This window comes from Orycteropus afer, unplaced genomic scaffold (genome assembly GCF_000298275.1).
Source record: "Orycteropus afer afer isolate SDZICR_OR568_19922 unplaced genomic scaffold, OryAfe1.0 scaffold00028, whole genome shotgun sequence".
Lineage (NCBI taxonomy): Eukaryota > Metazoa > Chordata > Mammalia > Tubulidentata > Orycteropodidae > Orycteropus > Orycteropus afer.
In genome coordinates, this window is record NW_006921615.1 from 5,324,912 (window position 1) to 5,337,982 (window position 13,071).

General features: G+C 36.5%; 1 protein-coding gene across 1 annotated transcript in view; it reads right to left on the reverse strand.

The window, feature by feature from the left end:
• Positions 1-4,180: 4,180 nt before the first annotated feature.
• Positions 4,181-13,071, reverse strand: part of SMCHD1 (structural maintenance of chromosomes flexible hinge domain containing 1) — a 236,957-nt gene continuing 228,066 nt past the window's right edge. The window contains exons 45-47 of the mRNA XM_007935470.1: positions 12,276-12,447; positions 5,700-5,858; positions 4,181-4,329 (exon numbers count right to left, since the gene is read on the reverse strand). Of these exons, the coding sequence (XP_007933661.1) occupies positions 4,181-4,329; positions 5,700-5,858; positions 12,276-12,447 (480 nt within the window). The remainder of the gene's footprint in view (positions 4,330-5,699; positions 5,859-12,275; positions 12,448-13,071) is intronic.

Sequence of the window (13,071 nt, forward strand, 5' to 3'; positions counted from 1 at the left end):
TTTTTTTTTTTTTTTTTTTTAAGTTTTGTGGTGTCAATGGTTTGTCTGTTCCATGTATTTTTCTGTGTTGAGTTCATTTGGTTTATGGATTTTCTTATTCCCTTCAATGCTGTTGTTTTAGTGTTTACTGAGTCCTTATGATTTTCTTCTTTTTTATTCTGGTTAGAAGATTTATTATTTTTCTTTGAGGTTATCCTAATAATTTACTATCATTCCAAGTTTTAAACAGTCCAATCTATCTTGATATTGTCTTGACTTCTCAATTTGGAATTTCTGTAACTACACCATTTATTCTGTTTTTGTTTTGTAGTTGTCATCAATCATAAACTGAGGTCTCTGGTTCTCTATTTTCAGTCTTACAAGTTTATTTTATTTTGCTATTTCTGTATCTGGGGTGATTTCTGGATGATGTTGTCATGGGTCTTAACTTCAGGTTGTTGTCTGCCAGTGTTGGTTCTCTGTCCAAAGGCCTCCCTTTAGTACTTACTGTAAAGCTGGTCTGGTATTTTATAAATATCCTTAATTTCTACTTATCTGGAACTGTCCTAATTTCACCATTGTATTTGAGGGAAAATTTGGTGGATATATAATTCTTGATTGGCAATTTTTTTTTCTTTTAGGTTTTTTATATGTAATCCCATTGCCTTCTTGACTGCATGGTTTCTGCCAAGAAATAAGAGCTCAGCCTTATCTGTTCCTTTGTAGGTAACTTTTTGTTTTTCTTAAGCTGCTTTCTGGATTATTTCTTAGTCTTTGGTTTTAGAAGGTTTGATTATGATATCTTAGTAATTTTCTTTTGAGGTCTATCCTCTTTGGGGTTCACTGAGCTTCTTGAATGTATATCTTCTCATCTTTCATGATATTATCAGAGTTTTCTTCTAAAAGACCTTTTACAATTTTCTTGGTGTTTTGGGTCTCTTCCTGTTCTGGAATTCCAATCAGACATAAGTTATTCCTCTTGATGGTGTCCCACATAATTCTTAGATTTTCATTCTTTTTCCTGACTGTTCTTTTAATTAATAGATTAGTCTTAAGAGACTGGCCTTCAATTTTGCTAATTCTTCCTTCTATTGATTCAATTATACTTCTCTGTCCTTCCAGTGTGTTACTTATTTCTGAAATTATAGCATTAATCTAAATTTCTATCTGCTGCTTTTGTATGGTTTCTTACTTGATATTTATTTTGTCAATTTATTTTCCTAAATTCTTCCAGAGTTTTGTCTGTGTTTTTCTTAATTTCGCATGTAAGTTATTTGATGTTGTCAAATATGTTGATTTTATCTTTGCTTTCCTTGATCACTTTCTTAACCTGTTAGATGGTCCATATAATTCTTTTGACTTATCAGGTAGTGCCAAAGCCATTTCTTTCTCTGAAGGATTTTCTGGCCCTGTAGTTTGGTGATTTGCTTGAGTTATCTCTTACCGTTTGTGTGTGTGTGTGTGTGTGTAATTTGAAATTGGCAGTTGTCTCTAAGACATTGTAGTGTTATTGTATTAATGTTTTTTGTGTATATTAGTTTGCTTCACCCTGACTTTCTACTTTGTTTTAATATATCTGGGCAACAAGGTGAATGTGCTATTCTGGTTGCTACTTTGGCAGCACCAGAATATTCACCACCTGTCTCTGGGTGATTTTCGTAGTGAGTTGGAATATAGGCATGAATCTCTATTTGCTGGTTGTGTAGAGCAGCAGAGGGAAGGTTGGGCATGTGTTGGCACTGATTCAGTGGTCCTGGGCAGATGGTAACACTTGTCAAGTAGGTGTGGCAAGTATGGCTGGTTAGGATCACTGTCTTCTGACTGATGGGGGGAAGAAAAGAAGGGACACGAAGGAAAAAAAAAAAGAAAAAACAACAGGGAGGAGGAATAAGGAAAAACTAAGAAAAAAGAGAAAAAAGGGGGCAGTACTGGCATCAAGAGAAACATTTTATAAACACATAAAATCCCACTCATGTGTAACTGAACACAGAAACGCCTTGGACTATAACTATAAAAATATTTTACATTCAGATATATTTAAATACTTTATTTTCTAATCATATCTCCCTGAATTGCCATCTCCAAATGGAAGATATACATTTTTTAAAATGAAGAGCTAATCTGTAATTGTTTAAGTAGAAAATCTTAGCCTCTATTTAGGGTAACAAATGAGTCTACTAAGCAGACTCATATATTGCTAAGCATATTTTACTGATTCTAATATGAACATTTTTCAAATTTAATATCTCTGAAATTGAGATGCATCTTAAAATTAACGTGGAGTCAGCTGTCAGGGTTTTTTCTTTAATGTATCTTAAAATAATGGTGTTTCTTGTAAGTAATGGCAACTTAGAGTTGATGAAACATGTATGCGATCCCTCTAAGAGTTATCAAGAATATAAATATACAAATATATAATATACATATACATATAATACATACATATAAATTCATATTACAGTCCTATATTATTCAATTTGTTCTCAATTGCATGGCTGGGAATACATCAATATTTCATGCTGTTACTTTAATTTCAAATGCTCTACACCACTTTGAGATAGTGTTGAGAATCATTAGTTCCAGATTTATAGATAACAGACAGAAATTGGGGATGAACAAATAATTTTTCTAAAAAAAGAGAGTGAAATTAAATAGTGATGTCAACAAATTTCTCAAAGATAAGAGGATGGGAACAGGATATAAAAGGTAGGGAGGCCACAGGTAGAAGAGTCATTGTGCTGGCCATTCAATGGGCCCTATCTATGTGAAGATGAGTGCCTTTCACTCATCCTCAAGCAATTCTCTTCCACATATTTTTTTGGAAGTAGATTACCACATCTTACTTCCAAGGTGCTTCTGGGTAGATGTTAACCTCCAATCTTTCAGCCAGCAGCCAACTGTGTTAACCTTTTGCACCCACTCAGGGGCATTATTTCATGTTTTAATGCTATCATTCACTTTATACTTTAGTGTAATTTTTCTAACAGAAGAACTTTCCATCTTCAATTCTCTATCCTAAAAGTTCATATAGGAAGGACAGATTACACATTTTTTCTATATGAATACAGCAGTTGACACAATGGTGACCTGGTGTCTTACCAAATGTCAATCATGACCAATGAGGTTCTTCTGGTATCATTTTGAACTCATGATTTAAAAAAATTATGTTTTTAAATCTATTGCAGATATTTTTTTCTGATGCTAAGATGACCCAATACAGTTCCAATGATCAGCTTAACAGTTTCAATATATGCATACTGCATGCCCAGAAACAAATATACACCATCCACATGGTTACATGTGTGTAAACACCTGTCACACTGATAAGGATTACATTCTTATACTCCTATTATTATTATTTCGTAAGTTCTCTTCCATAATTGTTATCGCAGCTTATTCCAAGACATCCCCCTGCCCCTGCAAAGACACAGCTTAAAAATTCAATAGGTATCAGCAGACTTAAAAATTTTTTAAATTTTACCTCACAATTTTTTGCAAGATGTGATTTTTGTGGGGCTGTGTTTCCACATAATCTGACTTCTGCCTACCTCTTCAACCACATCTTAGGCCTTTTAGCCACATTTTCATCTTCCCCCATAACATATTTTGCTTGTTATTTTTCCCAGGCTTTTACAGACTTTCACTCTGACTGAAACCCATCTGTGAATGATGGACTCCTTCTTATTCTTCAGTTCTCTGCTTAAATGCATTTTTCCTGATAATTGGTAGTTTCTCCATTATTTTCTATCACTGCATCCTTTTTCTATCTTTCACAGAATTTAACATTATTCTATACATTTACATATATAGAGGTTCCCTGGGTAGCACCAATAGTTTATGCTCATCTACTAACCAAAATCTTAATGGATCAAACCCATCCAGCTGCACTATGTAAGAAAGGCCTGGTGATGAGTTTCTGTAAAGTGTGTTTTAAATTAAAGTCAAAACAGAAAAGCAATTTAACTTTTAACATTTAACATAAAATGTTAATATAAAATAAAAACAAGGTATTAAGATTTCTAGATAGCAAATTCATTTAGAAAACAGAAATATCCTAGGAGAATATAATAGTTATGTCTTATCTTTATCATCTATTACTTAAGTTTCCCCATCTCTCTAAATACTAATACTGGCTCACGAGGGTAAATGAGAAATAAACTCACACTGTTTTAATGTACAATGAAGCAAAATACTTCATAAACTAATCAATGACGATATTCATGTCATAATGGACTGACCTGTTTTGTCTTGTAGTTTCTCTTCTCATTCTTTTAGGAGGAATTGGACTATCTGTCATATCCTTTGTTGGATGACGCAATGAGTCATTACACTTCCGTGTTGGAGTCATACCTATTAAGATGAAAAATGTAAAATGTCAACTTTAAAATGATTACATAAAAATAAACACATACATGCTATTTATAGAAATAGCATTGAGAAGTAATTTCTGAGAATGTTCTTATTACTCCTGCTGACAGGACAGTTTACTACCATTTATCAGAGGACTCAGAGGTCAAGAGTTCCTGTTGACTTAAGTTCTAGATCATTAACATTAGTTGGACTCTACCTAATCACAAATACACCTACTCCTCACTTACCGATTATCTTGCTATTTGACATTTTGCGTTTATGACTATGTTTGTGCATTGATGATGCTCGTCAGGCAGTAACAAATGTGAAGGTCCCCGATGGGATCCCTGAGTGGGAGGTCCTGTGTGCATGCAGAAAGGAAGCTCACATTGCACAGTATTTCACTGCCTGGAAGAAGAGAGGGGGGCATGGTCTCTGCAAGCCACTGGGATGCGGGGCATAGTGGAGGTGGGGCTGGAGTGGGGCCAGCAGGATGGATGCCCATGGAGAAGGAGGTTGGGGTAGTGGCAGCCGGACAGGGAAGCAGCAAGACCTGGATCCAGCTTCCAGCCCCCCTAAGGGCCATAGGAATGGGCTGGGCTGTGGTCAGAAGGAGCCCTGAGACAGGGCACTTGGGTGCCTGGGGCCTGTGGGACCCCATATTAGCTGTCTGGCACTTGGGTAGGCCTTTATGCTTTCTCAATACTTCCTCCTGGGAAGATACAGGTGAGAGCAGGGCAGGCTACCTAGGTGGGGTAAGGTTAGCAGGTGAGTGGCTAGCAGCAGCTGTAGTGGAAGTTCTGGATTGTCAATTGTCATGAGGACATAGTACAGTGGGGTAGGGCTGCCAAGCAAGAGCTGGAGGATGCTTCGGCAAGGAGCTGCTGGGGGTACCAGGTGGGTAGCATGTAGCCCCCTATAGTACCCAGGCCCTCTGGTCCATGGACAGGGACCTCCCTGCCCCCCAAAAGCCACCAATCACCTTCTGGCATCATTAAGGGGATGATCAAGGGCCACCCATCCTGAAAATACAGTGTGAGCAAGAGAAGGAAGGGACCCCGAGGATGGGGAGGGGTGGTGCTTCGGAAGACTCAGGAGCCCTCCCCTAAGGGTGACAGTGGGAGCTGAGTTCTCCTGAATTGATGTGGGGGAGGAGGTAATGGCAGTGGCAGGTCAACTCAGCAAGACACCAGTGAGATATTCACAGTATGGGTAAGGGGATAAGGTGATGTGGTTATCCTTTATCTTCACATGTCTATTTTCGCATAATGACGGGGGGTCTTTGGAATCTAACTATGTCAATAAGTGAGAAGTGGGTGGTTTTATCACTGTACACAGAAAGCACATAATAACAAAAATTAAACACATACCTAGTTTTTGCTCTATCAGTTTCAAATTTTTCTCATGTTCATAAAGTTCTTGCTTTTTCTTTTTCATATCAGGAGTGTGAAGGTACTCCAACTGTCCATTAAGGTCCTTATTCACACTGCCTAGCTTGCACACAGCTGAACGATATTGTTGAAGAAGATCTGCAAAGAAACCAAAGACATTTGATTATACTACTGACACCATATCAAGGAAGGAAGAATTAGCATCACATAGGTACTGTTGTAGTAACATGTAGGAACTACTCTTAACCCACAAAATGTTCAATGCGAACAAATGAAATAAAAACCGTAGATTATCCCCCAGCACAAAAACGATTTTGTTAAGTTTAAGCTTTCTTCGATTACTTGATTTAGTAAATTTATTTCTGTGTCAGGGAAGACTTTTCTATAAAAAAAAGTCCTCTATAGCTCAGAAGATGTGACATTAGATTACTCTCAATATTTACATTCCATCTGATATTCAGTATTTAATCTAATTCCACACAGACAAATCTGAGGAGAAAATACATTAAATGCAGTACTATTAGGAAACCACTGCTTCCACCATATGTGGCTATTATCTTACATATGTAATTCTTTCAAAAATGCAATTTTGATAAAATACTTAAAAAATATATAATTAAAAATTTCCTTAAATTATTTTGAGATTATTTATTGCCTATCTACATGGTTCACTATATACTAACTACTAAATACAGTGACTACAGTCCCAGTCCAGGGGTAGGCATACTGTAGCCCAAAGGCCAAGAATGGTTCAGATATTTTTAAATGGTTACGTTTTAAATGGTTAAATAAAAACATACATAATAGCTTAGTTATATCTGTTGGCATGCAAAGCCTAAAACATTTACTATCAAATCCTTTAGGAAAAAGTTTCCAACCCTTGCTCTAGTTACATCAAGATTCTTATCAACATGAATGGAATGAACATACAAACATCTGAACACAGTGGTGTCATGAGGGGAATGTATGGGGTGCAGACCACACAAGGTGACACTGTCAGAGGGGGAAACATCAAAACGACTCAAATTTTTGTGCAGGATTTCAACAGAAATTTATTATTTTTCATAAAAATATCCCTGTTGCTAGTTATAACAAAAATATTTTCCATAAGCCCAGCTTACATGTATCAATCTATACACAAGTCTAAAAGTTTATGCTAATTTACTTTTTGAACCTTCTAATGCTCTCCTGTCAGACCTGTCATTGTTACCCAATTACAATGACACTTCAAATCACATGGTTTTGTCTGCATGCACTGGAAGAACATGCTATTGTTTTCATTGCTGTGGGTGTTTTTATAGTTGCTGATTTTGTCAAATTTTCTGTTTTAGCTACAATATTATGGTAATCAGTATCTGTGAACCTGTATCCATAACCTTCTTGAGAATGAAGTAATTAAAGGAAAAGAAGAAAAATCTAAAAAGGCTCCTGCTCAGTTACTAATGTTATAAATACTAACGCTGTAATTGAACCCACAAAGATTTTACAAAATAGTTTTATTGTTAGTATTCATATAATCTAAGAAATACTACATGTAAGAAATTTACAGCTGTATTTATCACATATTATTCTAGTAAAATTGATAATATTACTAAGGATTCTGCATGGTCTGGTATGGAAGGAGATCCATGGCGGGGAGGGTGACACCATGGGTTACGGCAATGGGTGATAACAACCCTATTATGTCACTGTCTGAACAATACATTAAAATCTGTGAAAGCCAGAACCTGTGTAAGGAAATCTGTCAGAAAAGGGAAACTCAAATACTTTCCACTAAAACAAGTAATAGAGAAGTGGTGAGACTGCACAAGGGTGGAAAACTTGCAAGACCTGGAAAAACAAGGCAGTCCTGTTGAGAGGTCCAGCTCTCACAGGTTTCCTGTATATACAGTACTTTACCTTTAAAACCATGGAAGAAATTATTTGTTCAGAGTGAAGGGTACATTAGTTGAGATATTCAATAATTTTTACCTAAAGGGCAAATAACAGTTTAGAAAGAAAAGTATCCAGCAAATCAACTCTCATTTCTTCCCCCCTGTTCATATGCTGGCTTCTACAGTGTCCTTAGTTATTCCTTTCCATTTAAAAAATACTTCTATTTTTTTTTATTTTATTTTGATTTGGGTGAAGATTTACAGAGTAAATTCACTTTTCATACAGCAGTACACATATACTTTGTCTCACGTTATTGACCAAAATTTACAATGCAACAGCTCCCCTCCCACTTCCTCCCCATAGTTACCTCCTCCCAGTGTCCATCCCTCCATACTCTTCTGCACCCTGAGCTATCTCCCTGTGCATAAGCAGCCCTTCCTTCTCCCATGATTGTTCTCTCCAGGGCGTGTGTCTACTTGAGGTAAATGTTTAACTCACATGCCTGTAAAAAATACTTCTATTTTTTAAGATAATTATAGAAAACTTAGGTTAACTTAGAAAGGGAGAAAGAGTGGGAGGAAAAAAAAGTATGTCTACAACCTCATATTTTTCATCTTGTCTTTTTATTCTATAGATACGAAGGTTTAATTTTTAATAAGTATCATATCTGTATTTCTATTTTCTATTTACTTTCCATTTAACCTTGCCACAGCCATTTTCCAGATTATAAATTCATTTAAAGCATTTAATGTTTCTAGTATTATGCTTGAAAAACAAGGTTGTAATATTACTCTGAGCAAGAAACTTTAGGATTATTTAGGTGTTTTCCTAGAAGATTAAATGCTGATTAAAAAATATGAACATTAAAAACAATTAGTAATTATTTTTTTATTATAAAAAGATACACACTGATCACTGAGGCAAATCTGAGAAAATACAAAGAAAAGGAAAATTATCTCCATTATGTAACCCAGGAATAAAGAAAAACAGTTTTTCTTTCTACTTTTTGCTTTTCAACATACATATTAGGCATACGTCATTTTATTGCAGTTTGCTTTATTGTGCTTCGCAGATATTGCATTTTGTTTTTGTTTTTTAAAAAGAAACAAATTGAAGGTCTACAGCAACCCTGCATCCAGCAAGTCTACTGGCTCCACTTTTAAAACAGCATGTGCTTAATTTGTGTCCCCATGTTACATTTGGTAATTGTCACAGTATTTCAAACTTTTTGTAATGCACACTTAATAGACTACCAAAAAAAAACCCCACCAAACTTAACTGCTGTCAAGTCAGATCCGACTCATAGCGACCCCTCCTTGGGTTTCCGAGGCAGTATCTCTGAGGAAACAGATTGCCTAGCCTTCCTTCCATGGAGTGGCTGGTGGGTTTGAACTGCCAGCCTTCTGGTTAGCAGTCAAATCCCTTAGGCTCCACAGTACAGTGTAAACATAAACTTTAATATACACTGGAAAACCAAACAATTCGTGTGACTTATTTTAGTGAGACATTCTCTTTATTGCAGTGGTCTGGAACAGAATCCAAAATATTTCCAGGGTATGCCTGTAATGTTCTGAACTTCGGAAAGTTATCTAACCTTTTTGAGCCTCCACTTCCTCACTATAAAAGGAGGATGTTAACAGCAATAAATGAGATCATCAAGGGACAAGTTTAAAATGTATCTGGTACATACTAAGCCTCCAAATATTAACTATTATTATTCTTTTGACAATTGCTTGTGAATGTCATCTACTCACTTTTTTATTGTTGTTGTTATGTGCCGGCGAGTCGGACCCGACTCATAGCGACCCCTCCTTGGATTTCCGAGGCAGTATCACTACGGAAGTAGATTGCCCCATCTTCCTTCCGAGAAGTGGCTGGTGGGTTTGAACCGCCAGCCTTCTGGTTAGCAGTCAAGGCCTTAGCTACTATGCTACCAGAGCTCCCCACTTTTATATTAGTCTTTGCTTTTTTCTTACAAACTTCTATAGATTTTGTTAATAATAAGGCTATAATGCCTCTGGTTATTTCATGCTGTAGGAGCTCTGGTGGCGTAGTGCCTAAGGCATGTGATTCCTAACCAGAAGGCTGGCGGTTCAAACCCATGAGCCACTCCTTGAAAGGAAAGTTGGGCAATCTACTTCCGTAGTGATAAACCAAAACGAAATGGACTGCCGTGGAGTCGGATCTGACTCACAGCAACCCCTCCTTGGATTTCCGAGGTGGTATCACTACAGAAGTAGACTGACTGCCCAACCTTCCTTCCGAGGAGTGGCTGGTGGGTTTGAACTGCCAGTCTTCTGGTTAGCAGTCAGATGCCTTAGGCACTATGCCACTGCCTCAGAAACCCAAGAAGGGGTTGCTATGAGTGGGATCCAACTCAATGGCAGTGAGTTTTTGGTTTATTGCATGCTGTAAATTTTTTTCCAGTTTGTCATATGCCTTTTCATTTTCTTCACAGTGCTTTAAAATGTTACGTAAACTTTAACTATAACCTTTCTTTTCCCCATTACTTCCATATTAAATAAGCACTTCTTTTCCACACAGTAGGTACTTCTATTTTAGATTGGTCAGTCATGGAAATTCTCTCAGAAGATGTGACATTACAGATCTGGAAAGAAAAGCATCAAAGCCATATACATAGCTGAAGCAAAACCACTGTAGGTAAAGTTTAAAATAAACTTTCTCTTCTTTTCAATATTAATCTTATTTCTATTTAACTGCATCAAATAGGGCTTTCTAAACACACCTAAAGAGTAGTAAAGTTATTTTCTTTTTCTGTGCTATTTATGAAACTAGGATTGTTATCAGTTTCTTAAGCTCGGTAATGTCCATGTTTATGTATGTTCTGCAACAATTTATATTTAAAATTCATTTATAAAGACACCTATACAAAAAAATCCACTGCTATCAAGTTGGTTCTGACTCATAGTGATCCCCTTTGGGTTTCCAAGCCTATAAATCTTTACAGAAGTAGATTGCCTCATTTTCCTCCTCTGGAGCAACTGGTGGGTTTAAACTGCTGACCTTCTGGTTAACAGTCAGTTCTGCCACTAAAGTGTTTTCTAAAAACATCTATAGGACACAGTTATCAGTTTTCTTCAGATGCTGAGTGACTGTCCATTATTATAAGTGCAGAGAAGATAAAAAGAAGCATGTGCCCTATTCCCACTACCTGTCTCAACCACTGTTTTACAAACTGCCACAGGCTGAAGTCATAAGCAAAAACTACCAAAATTTCTCAAGAGTAGAATGAATAAATAAATTGTGGTGTACTAATACAATGGAACCCACCAGCCACTACTCGGAAGGAAGATGGGTTGATCTACTTCCATAGTGATACTGCTTCGGAAACCCAAGGAGGGGTCGCTATGAGTTGTGTCTGACTTGACAGCACATAACAACAACAACAATACAATGGAAAAGGAGATCTGGTGGCATAGTGGATAAGGCACTTGACTGGTAACCGGAAAGTCAGATGTTTAAACCTGCCAACCGCTCCATGAAGGGAAGACAGGGCAATCTACTTCTGTAAAGATTAACAGCCTTCAAAACCCAGTGGGGGTCGCTATGAATCAGAAACGACTTGACAACAGTGAGTTTTGAGTAATATAATGGGAAGGGGCTCTAATGGCATAGTGGTTAAACATTCAGCTGCTAAACATAAGGTTGGTGGTTCAAACCCACCTACCATTCCGGTGAAGCAAGATGAGGCAGTCTGCTCCCATAAAGGTAGTAGCGTTGGAAACCATATGGGGCAGTTCTGCCCTGTGCTATAGGGTTGTTGAGTCAGAATCAACTCGACGGCAGTTGAGAATATAATGAATACTATTCAGTAATGGAAATGAACTACAATTAAATACATAGTGTTGAGTGAAAGAAGCCAAATTAAAAAAAAACAAACCCACATACATATCGTGTGACTCCGTTTATATAAAGTACAAAAATGTTGTAAGTCATGATAGTTGTTTTTGTTGTGGGGAAAGGTGTGGGTTAAGTGGAAGAGGGCATGAAAAATGTTCTCTGGGGCTGATGATGTTCTATTAATACGACTGTAGTGTTCACCTTGGGAAAAGTTATTAAGCTGTGTATATATGAAATGTATACAATTCTGTGTATTACACTTTAATAAAAATTAACAAAAGCAAGAACAAAACTGCTGGGTGCTAAAAAATAGTTACCTAAGCATATTATAACTATATAAACTTAAGCACAAACAAAGCCTAAGTGAAGGTCTATAGGGGATCTCCTGTAAAATACTGCACTTCAGGGTACAGATGTAGAGACAATTACATTGGCTGACTAAAAGAAAGGTGACACAGCTTGTAGAAGGGAAATGGGAGGGAGGGTTACATGTCATATACTTTTAAAAAATTCTTAGTTATATTCTAGATAGATACTTTGAGATAATAAAAAAAAGTATTATGATTATTTGGTAAATTATTGATTCATGTAACTAGAATAGCATTTCATTTCAAGATGTAAAGTTTGAAAAAACAAGGGGAAAAATCCACTATGTAACTTGAAATTACCTGATACAACAAAGCTGAAATTATTGAACAAAAACATTTTACTTTATTTACAGTTGTGATTGGTTTATTTTTTGTGTTAAAATCTCAGTACATAACCCACAGAAACAGGATTAAAATCCACCTGGTTATTTAAGTCACCTATTAAACCCACCTATTTGTTCTCCTAAGATCAGGCACTGTTTTGGTATTGGAGCTCCAAACACCATTCCCCGAAGTTTATCCATTGGAGGAGCTTTATTCTGAAGGCCCCCGAACTTTCCATTACTTCGAATGCGATCTCCATCTCTAGTCAGCAGTGTAGGACAGTGTGTAATTTTAACAACCTGTTATAAGTAAATGGATATTAATTAGTGAGCCGAAGAAACTTATTTCACCTGCTCTAAATAAAGAGAAAACACTGACAATTTCTGAGATTAGAAATGACATATTCTTGATAGTATTTTTAAATAATTAATAAGCTAGTGATGTGTATGATGAACTTGGGGAAAAAAAGAGAGGCAAGAGATCAGTTAGACTACCTTTGAAGTGTTAATCTAAACTAGTGACAATGCAAATGGGAAAAGCAAAACTGACAGCTTGATTGATAAAAGGAGAGAAGCATAGTCAGAGAGCTCTGTGCTACTCAATCCATGGCGGCATGGCTTCAAGTTAGGGGAAAGTTTTCCAGATGAGCACAGGAGAACAAAATGAAAATACAATACTGAAGAAAATATAGACTATAAAGTACAGGGGAGACTCTTTAAAGGACAATATGATATTTGGTTGCAGGGAGAAAAATGGTAAAATTAAGAGTTGTGGGAACTAGAATTATGTAGTTCAGGTAGTATAACTGAAGTCATGAAAGGGGAATTAAGAAGTCAGGGAATAAAAGAACACCAGAATTAATATTTCATTATCTTTAAGAAAGTTCTTTCAAAAAATTTCAGGAAATACACAGACACACACAC